We start from the raw sequence: 13377 nt of genomic DNA on the forward strand, positions 1-13377 counted from the left end.
CTATTGATAGTTTCGTGCTGTCTGCATTTCCCCTTATATCCTTACAGTGAACTCCCATGAACCAAGTGAAATAACCTGAGGGTGTTTCTGTTCTTTGCACCTTGATCAAGCTTGATATATTGGCTTACAATTTTATATAAAACACTTACAAGGTCTAATCAACAACTGACTGTCACTCATCAGGTACATCTAAAGACACTGCTCAAGGGAGTTCCCTGGTGGCCTAGTGGTTAGGATTCCAGGCTTTCATTGCCGTGGCCCAGGCTCAGTCCCTGGTTGGGGACCTGAGATGCTGAAAGCAGCAGGGTGTGGCCAAAAAAAAAAAAAAAAAAAAGGACACTGCTTCCATCTTCAGATAACTCTCTGGCAAAAGTGGGTTTCAAAAACTAAAAATTTAAAACTACATTAACATAGAAAAAAGAGCTTTAATTGGGTAATTATCAGATTCCACTCTCTAAATGAGTTTTCCACTCCATTAAAATAACAATGACTTAAACTTCAAAGCAAACTCAGCCCAGTTGTTTACCCTGCCACTTTAAGTATGTCTTGTAAGATATCTAGATCTTTTGTTAGACATATGTTACCGAGCTTAATTTGTCTTTGTTCCTTTTAAAAGTCTTGATTCACAGAGAACAGGAATGCTTTGAATCTGTTTCCTAACACAATACCTGTGTGAAGAAATGTCTAATCCTGACTGGGTACAAATACATGGAACACACAAATGAATGTGAAGACGTTAAGAAGAGGTTAGAGGAAATTGGAATACCAAAATGCTCTAAGGGAATTGTGGAATATTTATGAAAATATGTGGTATATTTTGAAATGCAGATGTCTTAGGAACTGAAAATGTAATCACAGGAATGAAAACTGTCTTTAATAAATCTTCTTAATTAAAATCTATTGTTCAGAAAAAAATATAAATCCTCCTGCAATATTAGAAACAGGAGTAAGAGGTGGGAAAAGTGTGCATTCATTCAGATTGCAGCAAAGAATTATTATTTGGAGTTCCTGGCTATAACACTTTGTTTTGTTATTGTTGTTTTTATTTTTTATTTTTTTAAAGCTAAAGAAGTGTCATTCTGGTAGACTGAACATAAATTATTTGCCATTATGGTACCCAATGAGATGAGAACAAAAAAGGCTTGTAGCACAAAAATATATCCAATTATTGATAGGGAGAGAGAGTGTGTTAGAATCACTGTCAAAATACATGAACTTTTTTGTTTTTGTTTTTTTCACTTGCAAGGGCTTTGAGTGGATCCTTGTCTGGCTCAAAAGACTCAAAACCAATTACAAGAAATAAACTTTCTTCCTCCCAATGTTCAGATCTCCTCTGTGAGATCCAAACAGAATGCTTAAAATGAAAATGTCTACATGATTGCATTTATTAAAAATATATATACGTTTCTCTGTTCTTATTAGTCTTCATTCAACTGTCATTAAACTTTAAAAGCACTAGGCCTTTCAGTTAAACCAGTGCACTATGGCATAATTGTCATAACATGTCAATACGACGAAATAAACTAGTTTCATAAGTGGATGAGCTGAGGCAAGCTGAGCCTTGTCTTGTGCAACAGAGCCCATGCTGCATAACCTCTGACTGAAGTCCCTCCATTCACCATTGCAAGTGAGTGGGAGTTGGAATGATCCATGGCTGTGCACAAGGAAGTTGGAAAACGCTGCACACCTTGAACCCATTAGTTTGTAGTACCTTTTCTCAGTTATACATTGCACTAGGCAAGTACAGTCCCAGGCGAGGGGTGGCTATCACTGACTCTTTAGAGGAGAGTCGCAAGTGACCTAACCCTCCTGCAGTAATCACCCACTCATAGCTCAACTTTTGAAGAGCTTCCAGTCTTTTTTAGATGAACAGTTTTGTGGCTGCTTATTTTATTATTATCTGATAATGGGTCTCCCTTGTCAATTGCAGGTGCCTGAACAGCAGGTTGGGATGTTAGGAACCTATTCATATATGAGCATCCTTTTTTCTTGTTATGGATTCACAGTCCCATAGGATGTTTTGTGTTATTTTGTGAGGGCATGAATGCTGTGGGCTTTTCTGCAAGCTATGAAAGTGGGGCTCTGTGTGCATAAGGAGGATGATAAGGCGTGATGTTCTCAATGCTTCCAATAATCTCTAAAGTCTTGCTCCTGATTATGTGGGCCAGCATCCTTAGAAGCTTGTTAGAAATGCAGAATTTCAGGTCTCAGCCAAGACCCACTGATCTAGATTCTGCCATTAACACAATCCCCCAGATGCTTAGTATACACATTAAATCTTGACATACATTGCCCTAAGGGAAAATATATTTGTTCTTCTCTATTAGAAGCTATAGTTTCCATGAGATGTATTGACTGCAAACAATTGTATGCATATATCTATCTATCTATCTTTGTTGTAAAAATATTAAATAAGGAACATTTATTTAAAAATAAAAATATGAATACTTGGGGCAAATGTTAGTCTAGAAGTGATTTTTTTTGCCCAGAAAACATGAGAAATCGAAATTTTCTATCTTGTAAAAAATTTTTCCTCTCAAAGAAATTGAACCAAATTGCAAGGTATGTAAGGCAAACTGGGTGATCGACATTACCAATCCTGGGGTTTTACAGGTGCCTAACCTAAAGGGTATATTGATCAAATGATTCTCTTGAAGGCACAAGTGAAGTCTGGGGGGAATTTAGGAAGGGGAATCTGTTTGTCCCAGGTGACAGATTCACCCTTTCTAGTGTCTTCCACTGAAACACTGGGGTCTCTCAGGTGGTGGCCAGTCCTACTGAGAAAAAAGTAAGAACTGTGCAAAACAACTTCGCACTGAACATGATTAACTGCAGTCTATGTTTGCTACAGGTTTGTGGGTCAAAAATTTCTTCTCTTCCCACTGCTGTGTTGTGAGGCATTTGGCCGCTGTTTTTAGCCAAAAGGTGGATATGCTACAGTGATGTAGTGATTCCCACATAAAAACAGTCTTATGAGGTGATATGGGATTCATCAGACTAGAGTGTTCTGTGGAGTAAATTGATATTTTTAAAGGATTAAGGAAAATATGATGATTAAAATACTGTAACATATGCATCTTCTAAAGGGTAGATTTAATGTGGACATAGATACACTGATCTTGCATAAATAAGGCACACATTTCCAAATAAAGATGATTCTTTACTAAGTATAAACACCAGTTAAACAATCTGGATTATATAAACTATCAATGATATAGCAATTAAATGAAAGAATGAGAACATGCCCCAGACAAATTAAACAGCTTGTGAATTTTTACTGCATATTGATGTGTGTACTGAAGAATACATAGTTCAAGTACTATATAAGATAAGGAAAGAATTACTTATCTTTAAAACCCCCCTAGCTTCAAGTTCCTTCACATAGTATTTTTAACAAGGTCTAACTTATTGTAGAAAGTACACCAAAATTTCAGAAATATTTGTGCTTTATTGTAGAACCTAGAATAATTTTATAAACAGTTAAAACAAAAGCACTTAAGAATCACATCAAATTCACCAATTTTCAAGAAGTATTGAAATACACATATAAAACAACACAGAAGACCCTTTTCTTTGGTTGCCCACATTTTCTTCATTTAAAATAGTGGTAGTGTTAAACTCTTAGGTTTCTTAATAATTCAGTAAGAAAGACGTCAAGTTGATGGTGTTTTGATTTGTGTAGATAAGACATCTATGTGATGAAGTTTTTTAATCTTATTCATTCATCATTCAACAAATATTTATTGAGCACCTAATATGTGGCAAGCACTGTTCAGTGAACAAAACAAAGACTCCTGTCTGTGTAGTTACATCACAGTAATATGCACCTAATTGAGAATTATATAGACAGAGTAGCCACCAATAAAAAAAGAAAAACAGCAAAAAAGGAAAAATAACTTCTCTGGGCACATTCAATAAAAAATGGGAATATAGAATTTCAGTGGGGGATGGGTGTTATAAGGTTTTATTCTGGTTTATGGTATTTTAAAATCAACTTTCAAAGATGGTGGTGGGAAACATTCAATGTAAATTAGAAACGTGACAGATTTTTTTTTTTGCATCATTATTTTTCATGGATTAGCAACAAAATGTCACATGAGATAACTACTAGCCTACAGATAGTTGTGCATATAAAAACACATATATGTATGGCATGTAGCATGTGTGTGTTTCATATTATGCAATAAATTCACTCCTGCAGAGTTTAATGTGTCAAAATCTGAGGAATACAAATATTTAAATATTTAAAGAGTAAAACTCATTACTTAAAGAAACACTAATATGAATTATTTTGTAAAACTCTCCAAACTTAAAAAAATTTCTTTTTGCAAATTAAATAAGTAATTGAAAATTTTCAACTTTGGCTTTTTGGGTGAAGACTGGCTTTAAAATAGTACAGAAAAACACACATGACTATCTAAACACATAGGGATCATAAATAAAAATCAAACTCATTGTTTTCGGGCTTGCAGCTAAATCATACCAAGACGATCAGCTTATTTGAAGGTATCATGAGAGCCACTTTTTTTTTTGGCCTCGCCAAGCTGCATTTGGGATCTTAGTTCCCCAACCAGGGATTGAACCTGTGCCCCCTGCAGTGGAAGCTCTGAGTCTTAACCACTGGATGGCCAGGGAAGTCCTGAGAGCCATTTTTAGTTTAACTTGTAAATTTTCTATTAAAAAAAAAAAATCTGTTTATTATCTTAGGTCTCCTAAGAGCTAATGTATTTACACTGTACACTTATAGAATAAGATAAAAAGATCTCTAAAATTAATTCTTTTGTTCTCTGTGTTCTAAAATTAAACCTTAAACAAGTTAAATAACAAAACTGCAAAGATTTGGAAGATTTGTCCTTACAAAGCTCAAAATGTAAGCTACATAAAATTACACAGCAAAAGCGAGAGAAATTGCAAGTGGGGTAAGTTCTTCACTTATGAAAATGTAATTATTGCTTCTCGTCCTTTATGTTTATCATATTCTATTTTTTTCACAAATACAATAATTTTCTTTAAAAATAAGTAACATGGTAATTAAGAATTTTCATCAACCTAAGCAAACAGGAGGACTTTTTCAAGGTACGTAGAAAAATCACAGCTTGGGAGTCATTCAAACTTTAATATCTGTAAGAAGGAATTTTGAAAGTGCTAATTAAGGACTTGTTAGAATTTTGTATAGGAATTCCGGTTTGTGAAAGGTGAATCACACATCTCTAAAGAAGATAATAAGCAGTCATCTGAAATTTGTATTTCAAACGCTCTGCTTTTTTTTAAGATTGGCTTAAGGAAAACCAAAAAGCATTCTTAGGTAACATTACTGAAAAACAAACAAAAAAAAACCTGTAAGCTGAAAGAACTCGGTACCTTTACAATAATGAAAATTTAATGATGTGAGAAAAAAATCTGCGAGAAAAAATTGCTAGTAAGGGTTTTTATAGTTTAACACATTACTGAGTATTTTATTTTTCAATTTAATACTTTCATTAGGGTAGATAGCTGCCTATTTTTGTAAATAATCTCTTTTTAAAAAAAAAATTTAAGTTTTTTTTTTTTGGCTCAGCAAAATAATAGTCCTGAAAATACAGATACCTGATTTTCTCTTGTGAGTGGCAGACAGAAAGACAATACGGATTCCTGTCTCCTTAGATTTTTAAAAAAATGTATCAATTAATAGTTTATTGCATTATGAATGTAATGTCTTGTGTATTTCCTACCCCGAAGCTAGGGTAACCAAATATTTTGTGGACCTGTATAGTTTTCAGGCAAATCACACCCTCCTACCACACTTATCAATGAGCCCCTCCCTTTTCATTTAATGTTTTATTTTCCTAGATTTTGCAATTCAAGAATCACCTCACACTTGAGTTGGTCCCTATAGTTACTATTTGCTCCAAATAGAGGAGTTAGGAGATAATATAAGGATAAACCCTAGAGAAAAATGTGTTCTACATTTTGTAGGACACAGGCCTTTAAAGGGGGTGAGAAGTGGGATTAAGGAATATACTGATTCATTATACATCAGCATCAGGATATACATTCTTTAGCTGCTCTTATCAGAATTTTTAAAAACGGTCAGATTTAGTGACATATTCTATCTGATGTAAAGTCAAATTGAGTAGGAAACGTTGTGCATTTTTTAAAAAAAGAAGTACAACTAGAACAATGATTATTATTCTTCCAGAAGAATGACTGGCAAAAGGGAGAACCCCATAAGCCTTCTAGAATCTTGTAAGATTTTATAAAATATGATTTAAATATATGCCTTTGTGTTGTGAATACAGCCTGAAAATGCAAAACTGTTTTGATTTCCTGCAAGTTATTTTCCATTGATTTTGAAATTTAATGTTTCTATTATAATTTCTCACCTACTTTGGCACAATTTTCAGGAAGAAGAAAAATGTAGCATGATATGTATATTTTATTTCTCCCTCTATTTTTTACATCCTAAAACTTGTTGATTTACTTTATTTCTAAACTTTACAATGTGATTTTAGAAGTAACGCTATTTCATAAGAATCGTTCCTGATTCAGATGTCATTTTATTAATTTTAAATAAGAATAAATGTATAGTCCCAGAATCTAAATTCTCGGTTTTCAATTTGGGGACAGAAGAAATAATACAAGTAATAGAATAATGAAATATTAAAATGTTTTTGATTCTTTAAAGAAAATATAAGTAAGCTTTGATAATTTCCTACATAAAGGAGTTAAGAGTAGTGTACATAAAATTTTATATTTTAAGATTGTTAATGCTGTTAAGGTTTGCAAGGAGAGCAAAAAATAAAGAGCTGTAATGCAGAAATTACTATAGAATGTACAAATTGATAAAACTTGAGATTCAAATTAAATGCATCATGATATCAAATACCAAGACTTAACATTACAATTCATTAATCCATTATAATTCATTAGTCAAATGTCCCAAGGAGAGGGCAGAATGTACAATGAGTGTTTTCTGAAAATGAATTGCAAAAAATTAGTAGAGTCTGAAAAGACTTCAGAATTGGAAGCTCCAGCTGGGTTTAAAAGGATGGGGGGAGGGATTTTACTCACTATTAAATATTTGAAGCACCATTTAAAAAAATAAAACCTACGAATGTCTCATCAGTTCCCACTGCATCAGGCTCACTCTGACTCTATCTTAAGCATTTTTTCCTTTGTAAAGATGAAATTTAGAAACGTGCACACAGGACATTTTGCACTGATTTAGGCCAGTTGGGAAAAAACATGGTTCAGAGCAGGATTTCAAATTGTTACACTAAATATAATAACATTTGCAGTCGTGGCACCGTTCCATAATAATTTGAAAAGATTTCATTTTACTTATCATTGCAAACCATTATCTGATCATATTTGACCTACATATTAATATTTTCATTATTATTCAAGCCCTTTTTGCTCTGTACGAACAAATTGTCAGTCCTGTTCACTGAGAGATTATTTATTTACTTTGGAAATATCTGGAATTCTTTCACCCTGTCTTTTCCTCCGGGGACCCCACCCCCACCCCCGGTATTGATATTAATGTCTGGGGGAGGGGGATACAACCAACAAAAACGTGAGCTAGAAAGAGGCCCCTCTTAATGATATACTATGGAAGAAGTAGAAAAACAAAGGAAAAAAGAAAATGATAATTGTTTTCTCTAAGGCTATTATCTAATGCGAAAGCAAATAGTCAGTCTGGAAATCAGCTAACAGAAGGGGATTAGAGTGGAGATCTGAGAGTGGCTTGATTTCTAGCAGAGCTGTCTCTCCAGCCAGTGATGAGACACAGGCAGGGCAGCCAGGAGCGCTCCAGATGGCCGGGGAAAGTGGTCGTCTTGGGTTACTGCAGGGCACTCGGGCCGCTGGAGAGCAAGCGGCCCGGGAAAGCATCATTAGGGAGCCAGCCCCACGTCCAGCCTGCAAGGGAGAGGGCGAGGCCGGGAGGGAGGCCGCCCGCCCGCGCGCCCTAGCGAGCTGGGCCTGCCCATTGTTAACATATACTTGACCTCCGTGACCCCTGCACGACACAGATGTCTCCCACCTCCACCTCCCCCCTGCCCCGCCGCGGGCCCTCCTCCCTGCACCTGGTAGCGGCCGCGCCGCCGCCTCCCTCCCGAGCGGCCGCGGCGCCCCGGGCGCGAGCGCGCGCCGGAGCCGGCCTGGTGCGGGCGCTCTAGCCGCACAGCGCGCGGCGCTCCTGCTCCCCGGCGGACGCTCGGCCGCCCTGCAGATAAATACGTCGCCTTCTTCGAGAGTGAGCGAGGGCGGGCGAGGCAGACGCAGACGCCGCCTGTGACAGTGGCAGTTCCCTGCGCCCTACATCACATTTGTCTGCCACAGCAGCAACAACAGAAAAGCGGAGGCAGGGAGGCGGGAGGAGCGGTGCTCCGCGAGTCTTGGGCTCTGCGTGGAGGCTGCGTCTGGCTGGCGTTCCCGACCCCGGGCTCCTCGAACCGCAGCTCGCTGTGCGTAGCGCCGAGCGGCCGCAGGCGCTACGCGGCGCGACTCCGAGGCCTCGTGGCGAGCGCGCGTGGGCGAGTGGTCCCGGACACTCTGGCCTTGCGAGGGAAGAGGCGCCGTGCCCTCGCCCCCTCGCCCCGCGGGCCGGCCGAGACGACGGGAAGTTTTATTTGCAGCTCGGAGCCGGTTGCGGATGGTGGGACTCTCCGGCCCTGTGCAGTGTAAGTGCCCGCGGGAGGGTTGGGCCGGCGGGCGGGCGGCGGGGACGGGCCCCTGGCTGTTGCTATTAATTATTATTCTGATGACCGTCATCTTCATTTGGATTATTCGGCCGAGAGGCTCCAGGCTGTACTTGTCGCTGAACTAGGGCAGAACTACGCACCAGGGCAAAGAGGAACGTCGCGAGTGACTCCAAGCTGCGTTGACACTGAACTTCACGGGTCAGCCAAGGATGCAGTTTTTACTCTTAGATTCCCCTCACTGTTTACAACAGTTTTCTTTCCTCTCCATGATTACGATATGTGAGCAGGAAGATCATGCGTATTTTTCCCCCGACCAAACAACCGGTCAAGGTACCTACGGTGCGTTTGGCAGGTGGCCCTATAACCCTCATCGTGTTTTTTTTTTTTTTTAACTGGAAAGGAAAGGCTTGTTTCGATGGTGGAAAACTTAGCTCTGGGAGCAGGAGAGAAGGAATCTTAACTTTGAGACCCGGCTGCGACTGGGGTCGGGGTCCTCTGAGCGACACCCAAGCGCTTTGCGCCCACCTGCGAACTTTCCCTGTTCTTCCTGGGCATTCGGGGTACTCGAGTGGGAAGCCCGTGGAGGACAGGCCGCGGCCCCCCGAGCTCTTGTCGGCGTCTCCCGACCGGAATCTCTCGCCCGCGACGGGTTTGGGGCTTTGCCGCCGGGGGCCGGTGGCAGCGTCGCTCCTGCCCAGACCTCCGCGCGCCCGGGGCCCTGCTGCCCCAGTCCTCTGGGTGTTCCAGTTGCATCCCCGATTCGGCTCGCGTCTCCGGAGCGGGGACCGGAGCGTTGTGCTCTGCAGCTCCCGCTTGGCGGAGCCCAGACCAGGCGGGGGGCCGCGTCCGGGGAATTAATTTCGTTTTCCGGGCCCCACCGCTCTCTTTGGGAGCCTGAAAGCACTGGGTTGGTCGGCGCACCCAGACCCCTCTCCCTGGGCGGACCTTGAGCTGGCCAGGACGCCTTAAGCAAAGACGGTTAGGTCGGTACAAGGCGCTTAAATCCGTTTTTTGAAACTTTTTTGGCGGGTGGGGTGGGATAAGGGCAGTCAACCCTTGGAAAAGTTTGAGGACAGATTCCGGGAAGTAGGATGTGAACCAAGACTGTTACTAAAAATAGCCCCAGCCCTCCCTTAACCGCCCCCCTCCCACCCCCGCGCGCTTTTCAAGATTGGAGGATTTGGCTGGGGAGCCATGCAGCCCTGGGTTTCCTTATTCCTTGTAAAGCGTAGTGGAGAAATCTTTTGAGCATAGCTTATTATACAAGGTTGGGCACCTCAAATCCCAACGTGCCCCAGCCTGGCTACAGAGTGTCGCTTTAAGGACTAGCTAGTATTCCCCGTGGAGGAGCTCCTGAAGACCAGTCACAGAGTCCAGGGCGTGGGAGTGAAGATTAGGAGAGCTGGGGAGGCCACTTCAGACCAACTTCATGTGCTTAATGTAACTCTGGGCCCCCTCGAATTTTTAACTTCGCTTCCCTTAATTAATCTGCCCAGGGCCTTTATATAAATGGCTGTCCACAGCTGCTGCAAATTGATTTATCCCCTGGTAAAGGTTGGGTTGCTGACCAAAGCGTTTCCTTTCTACCTTCTGGGTGAACTGAAATCTGTTTTACTGGGTTTTTCCCCCCTTCTAGTCTCCTTTTAAACATCTGTAACACTTTTAAGTGCACTCAGTAGCTTTTATTATCATACCCCTGCCTTTGCATAGAACAGGAGTGAAACTGGGTCTGTGCCCAGTGAGTCCACACTCACTAGAATACAAATTGACCATCTTCTCTGTGATAAACAGTTTGTTAGTGTCGGGGGCCTTCTTTTAATTTATTGCAGCCTTTTGCCTTGACCATGTGAGTGTTCTGTTGTGCCCAGTTTCTCCTGTCACACAGTTCCTTAGAAAAGATCAACAAACACAATTGTTTCTTAAACCATCCTCGCCCAAACCTGGGTGCTTATGTCAGATGTGATGTGTACAAAGAGAAGCAATTTCATAATTCTCTGGATCTTTTTCCCTTGTTTATCCTTAATGTCAATTCTAGTTTTAACATTGTGTGGGCTTTCAGGTAGCATACATAGGGCAGTCTGATTTCTTTTTCTTTTCTTTCTTTTTATTGATTGTTATTTTTAAAGGGACATTTGATGGTCTCACCCAGTATTAATCAGGGAATCTTAGTTTGACTTAGGCATTTTTTGCAGCTGGGAAGTATGTTGAGGAAGTTGAAGTCTAACATTGTTTTACTTGTACTGTATTTAGCATTTGATATTTCTTTGGCTTATTCTTTCAAAAGAAAAAATTTCAACCAAATAATCAAGGAATCAGGCTCATTCTGGGTACAGAAAAGCTGACTTTATCTAAGATTATATTAAGAGAACTTTATATTAAAAGACTTTGTTTAAGCATTAATAATTTTTTGTAAACCATTTAGACAGCACTCATTTTATTTGAAAAGCTAAATACTGAGTGGGAGAGTATGTGGTTTCTCCAGTGTCTAGTTCACACCTAATACAAGAAGTGGAGAAAACGGTCTATTTTTTCTTTAATGTTTAGACAACTTAAAGCAGACCAGAAATCTTTGAAATGATATTTTCCTTTGTAGCCTTAGTCTCTGTGACCCACTAATATCTGCTAATAATTTGATTTTAAAATGATCCGTAAAGGACTTTCCTAATAAGACACATTTTACTTGTAATACAATGAAACTGCACTATTAAACTGCAAGTTGCTGGAAATACTAGGACAGTATGTGTTGCAGCTACAGGGCTGTAGCTTTTTAATATTTTTACGATTTTCCCTTTCTGAAGAAAAGTAAGATATTGTTCTTGATGCTAGTATTTAATGATGAGCTTTCCCATCCAGGGTGTTAGTATAAATATTTGCAGATAAAAGAACACTTCATAAATTGCAAAGAAGTACACAAATGTAAGGTGCCATTATCATTTATTTTATTGTAAAATAGAAGCTTAGCCAAAAAAGAAAAAAACCCACTTTTTTCTTTTCTTTTTTTTCCCAACATTGAAAAGGGATCACGAGAAAGAAATGCTTCCAATAGCAATGCTGGTCAGTGGTTGTCAGGTTAGGACATTCTTCACTGTCAAATCCTGTTTCTCACTTCTTTGATATGAACATCAGCTGACAGGCACTGAATGCAAACCCTTCTTCATTGAGGTTTTATGCAGGCAGCATAGCCCTTCATAGCAAAGCAGTCTGAAAAATTGGCACCTGCAGGATTTGCATGTGAAAAAAAAGTCAGTTGCATTTTACTGGAGTCTATTACTGTAAGTAATGTAAGTTCAGTGGGAAAAGGTATTTATTTGTTGACGTTTGGGCATTTAAAAGTTCTTTGTTTTATGGACACCTTATTCATCATCTAGTGATCCACAGACTTTATTGATAGCAGAAGCAGGGAGAAGTGATCTCTGCTTTATAGAATAGAAGTTATTTATTATGAAATGGTGGTATTTTTAACCATGTGCTTACAGAGTGCACTCTTGCATGCATGGTTAATTTTTAAAATGTGCCTTAAAATGATGAACTCATACAACTTTCAGAATCCATCAGAAGTTAAACAAATACATAAAATTAGGTTAACATAAATACCCTTTGAAAACAATCCAGGATTTTAGGAAGTATATACTTCAATAATAAGTTAAAATCTTTAAGAAAGAAATTAAACATTTTATACTTCTGAATTTCTTGTTAAATTGTTTGTCACCCAGATGCCTTTTAAAAATACCATATTTGACCCTATTTATGCAAAATAACTGACAAATGTTAAGTCAACTAAAACACCTTTGTGAACCCCAGAATATTATCCATCAAGTGAGAACATTTCATCCAGAATAAGTTAGTTATTATTATCTAAAGAGACACCTTCCAACTTCACTTTTTTACAGCCATTAATATAAGAGTTCCTAAATAATGTTTAAAGAACAGTGAACATTTTATTAAAGCAAACATTAGTTCAGTTTAATGGAGGTAATTGTAAGTGATAAGACAGAGCAGGTTATCTCTGTGTTGTTTAAACAGAAGGAGCTACTTTGCACCATTTCCAGTAGCCATCTGTAGAAGAGAAGGGTTTGCACCTGTCTGTCCACACTAATTATAGATTAGGGCCAAAGAAATGAAATTTGAGGAGGTTTACAGCTAATGAAATCCATACTGATTTTATTGTAAATGTGTTTTATGTAAAGAGGGTGATGGTTGAGTTATGAGTGAATAAATTGCTATGTAGCTGTTAGGCACTTGGTTTTGAAGCACAATTCTGCTGCATTAACCTTTGATATTAAAAAAAAAAAAGACAAACAACTTAGACACGGACGCTAGCCTTTGTTTGGCATCCATAGCTACAGTTTAGTGAGCAGCAGTGAGGTTCAGTGTGCAATTTTAAAATGTTCTACAAAGCAGCTTAAATGTTAAGAATTTTCTAATATTTTGAAATGCAGATGAAGTAGAAGGTAGGTTTTGTTTTAACTTATGCATATAAAACATTAGAAAATTAGAAAGCTTTTTTTTTTTGCATTTCAGTTTCACATACATGAGAAATGATAGCAAAATGAGTGAGGAATGCATTCTGCAATAAAAGGTCACATGAATGTCTACCACATCTGTTTATAGTAATTATGAACATAATTAACATAAGAATTACAAATGAAATAATGACAAGCTGAGCAATGAGATATTATGCCATAATGGTCAT

General features: G+C 38.9%; 1 protein-coding gene and 1 long non-coding RNA gene across 4 annotated transcripts in view; both read left to right on the plus strand.

The window, feature by feature from the left end:
- The window catches only part of LOC309614706, a 411347-nt gene that overhangs the window by 40147 nt on the left and 357823 nt on the right, over positions 1-13377 (plus strand). The gene's annotated exons all lie outside the window — the stretch shown is intronic.
- RUNX1T1 (RUNX1 partner transcriptional co-repressor 1) overlaps positions 8156-13377 on the plus strand; it is a 142544-nt gene continuing 137322 nt past the window's right edge. For 2 of the 3 annotated variants that reach the window (XM_082363323.1, XM_082363326.1), the window contains exon 1: positions 8156-8663. Coding sequence is in view for 1 of the 3 variants with exons in the window: in XM_082363326.1 (XP_082219452.1) it covers positions 8636-8663 (28 nt within the window). In the remaining 2 variants the exon portion in view is untranslated. The other variant, XM_082363328.1, reaches the window with a different exon arrangement.

This window comes from Balaenoptera borealis (genome assembly GCF_965194805.1).
Source record: "Balaenoptera borealis genome assembly, chromosome: 17".
NCBI lineage: Eukaryota > Metazoa > Chordata > Mammalia > Artiodactyla > Balaenopteridae > Balaenoptera > Balaenoptera borealis.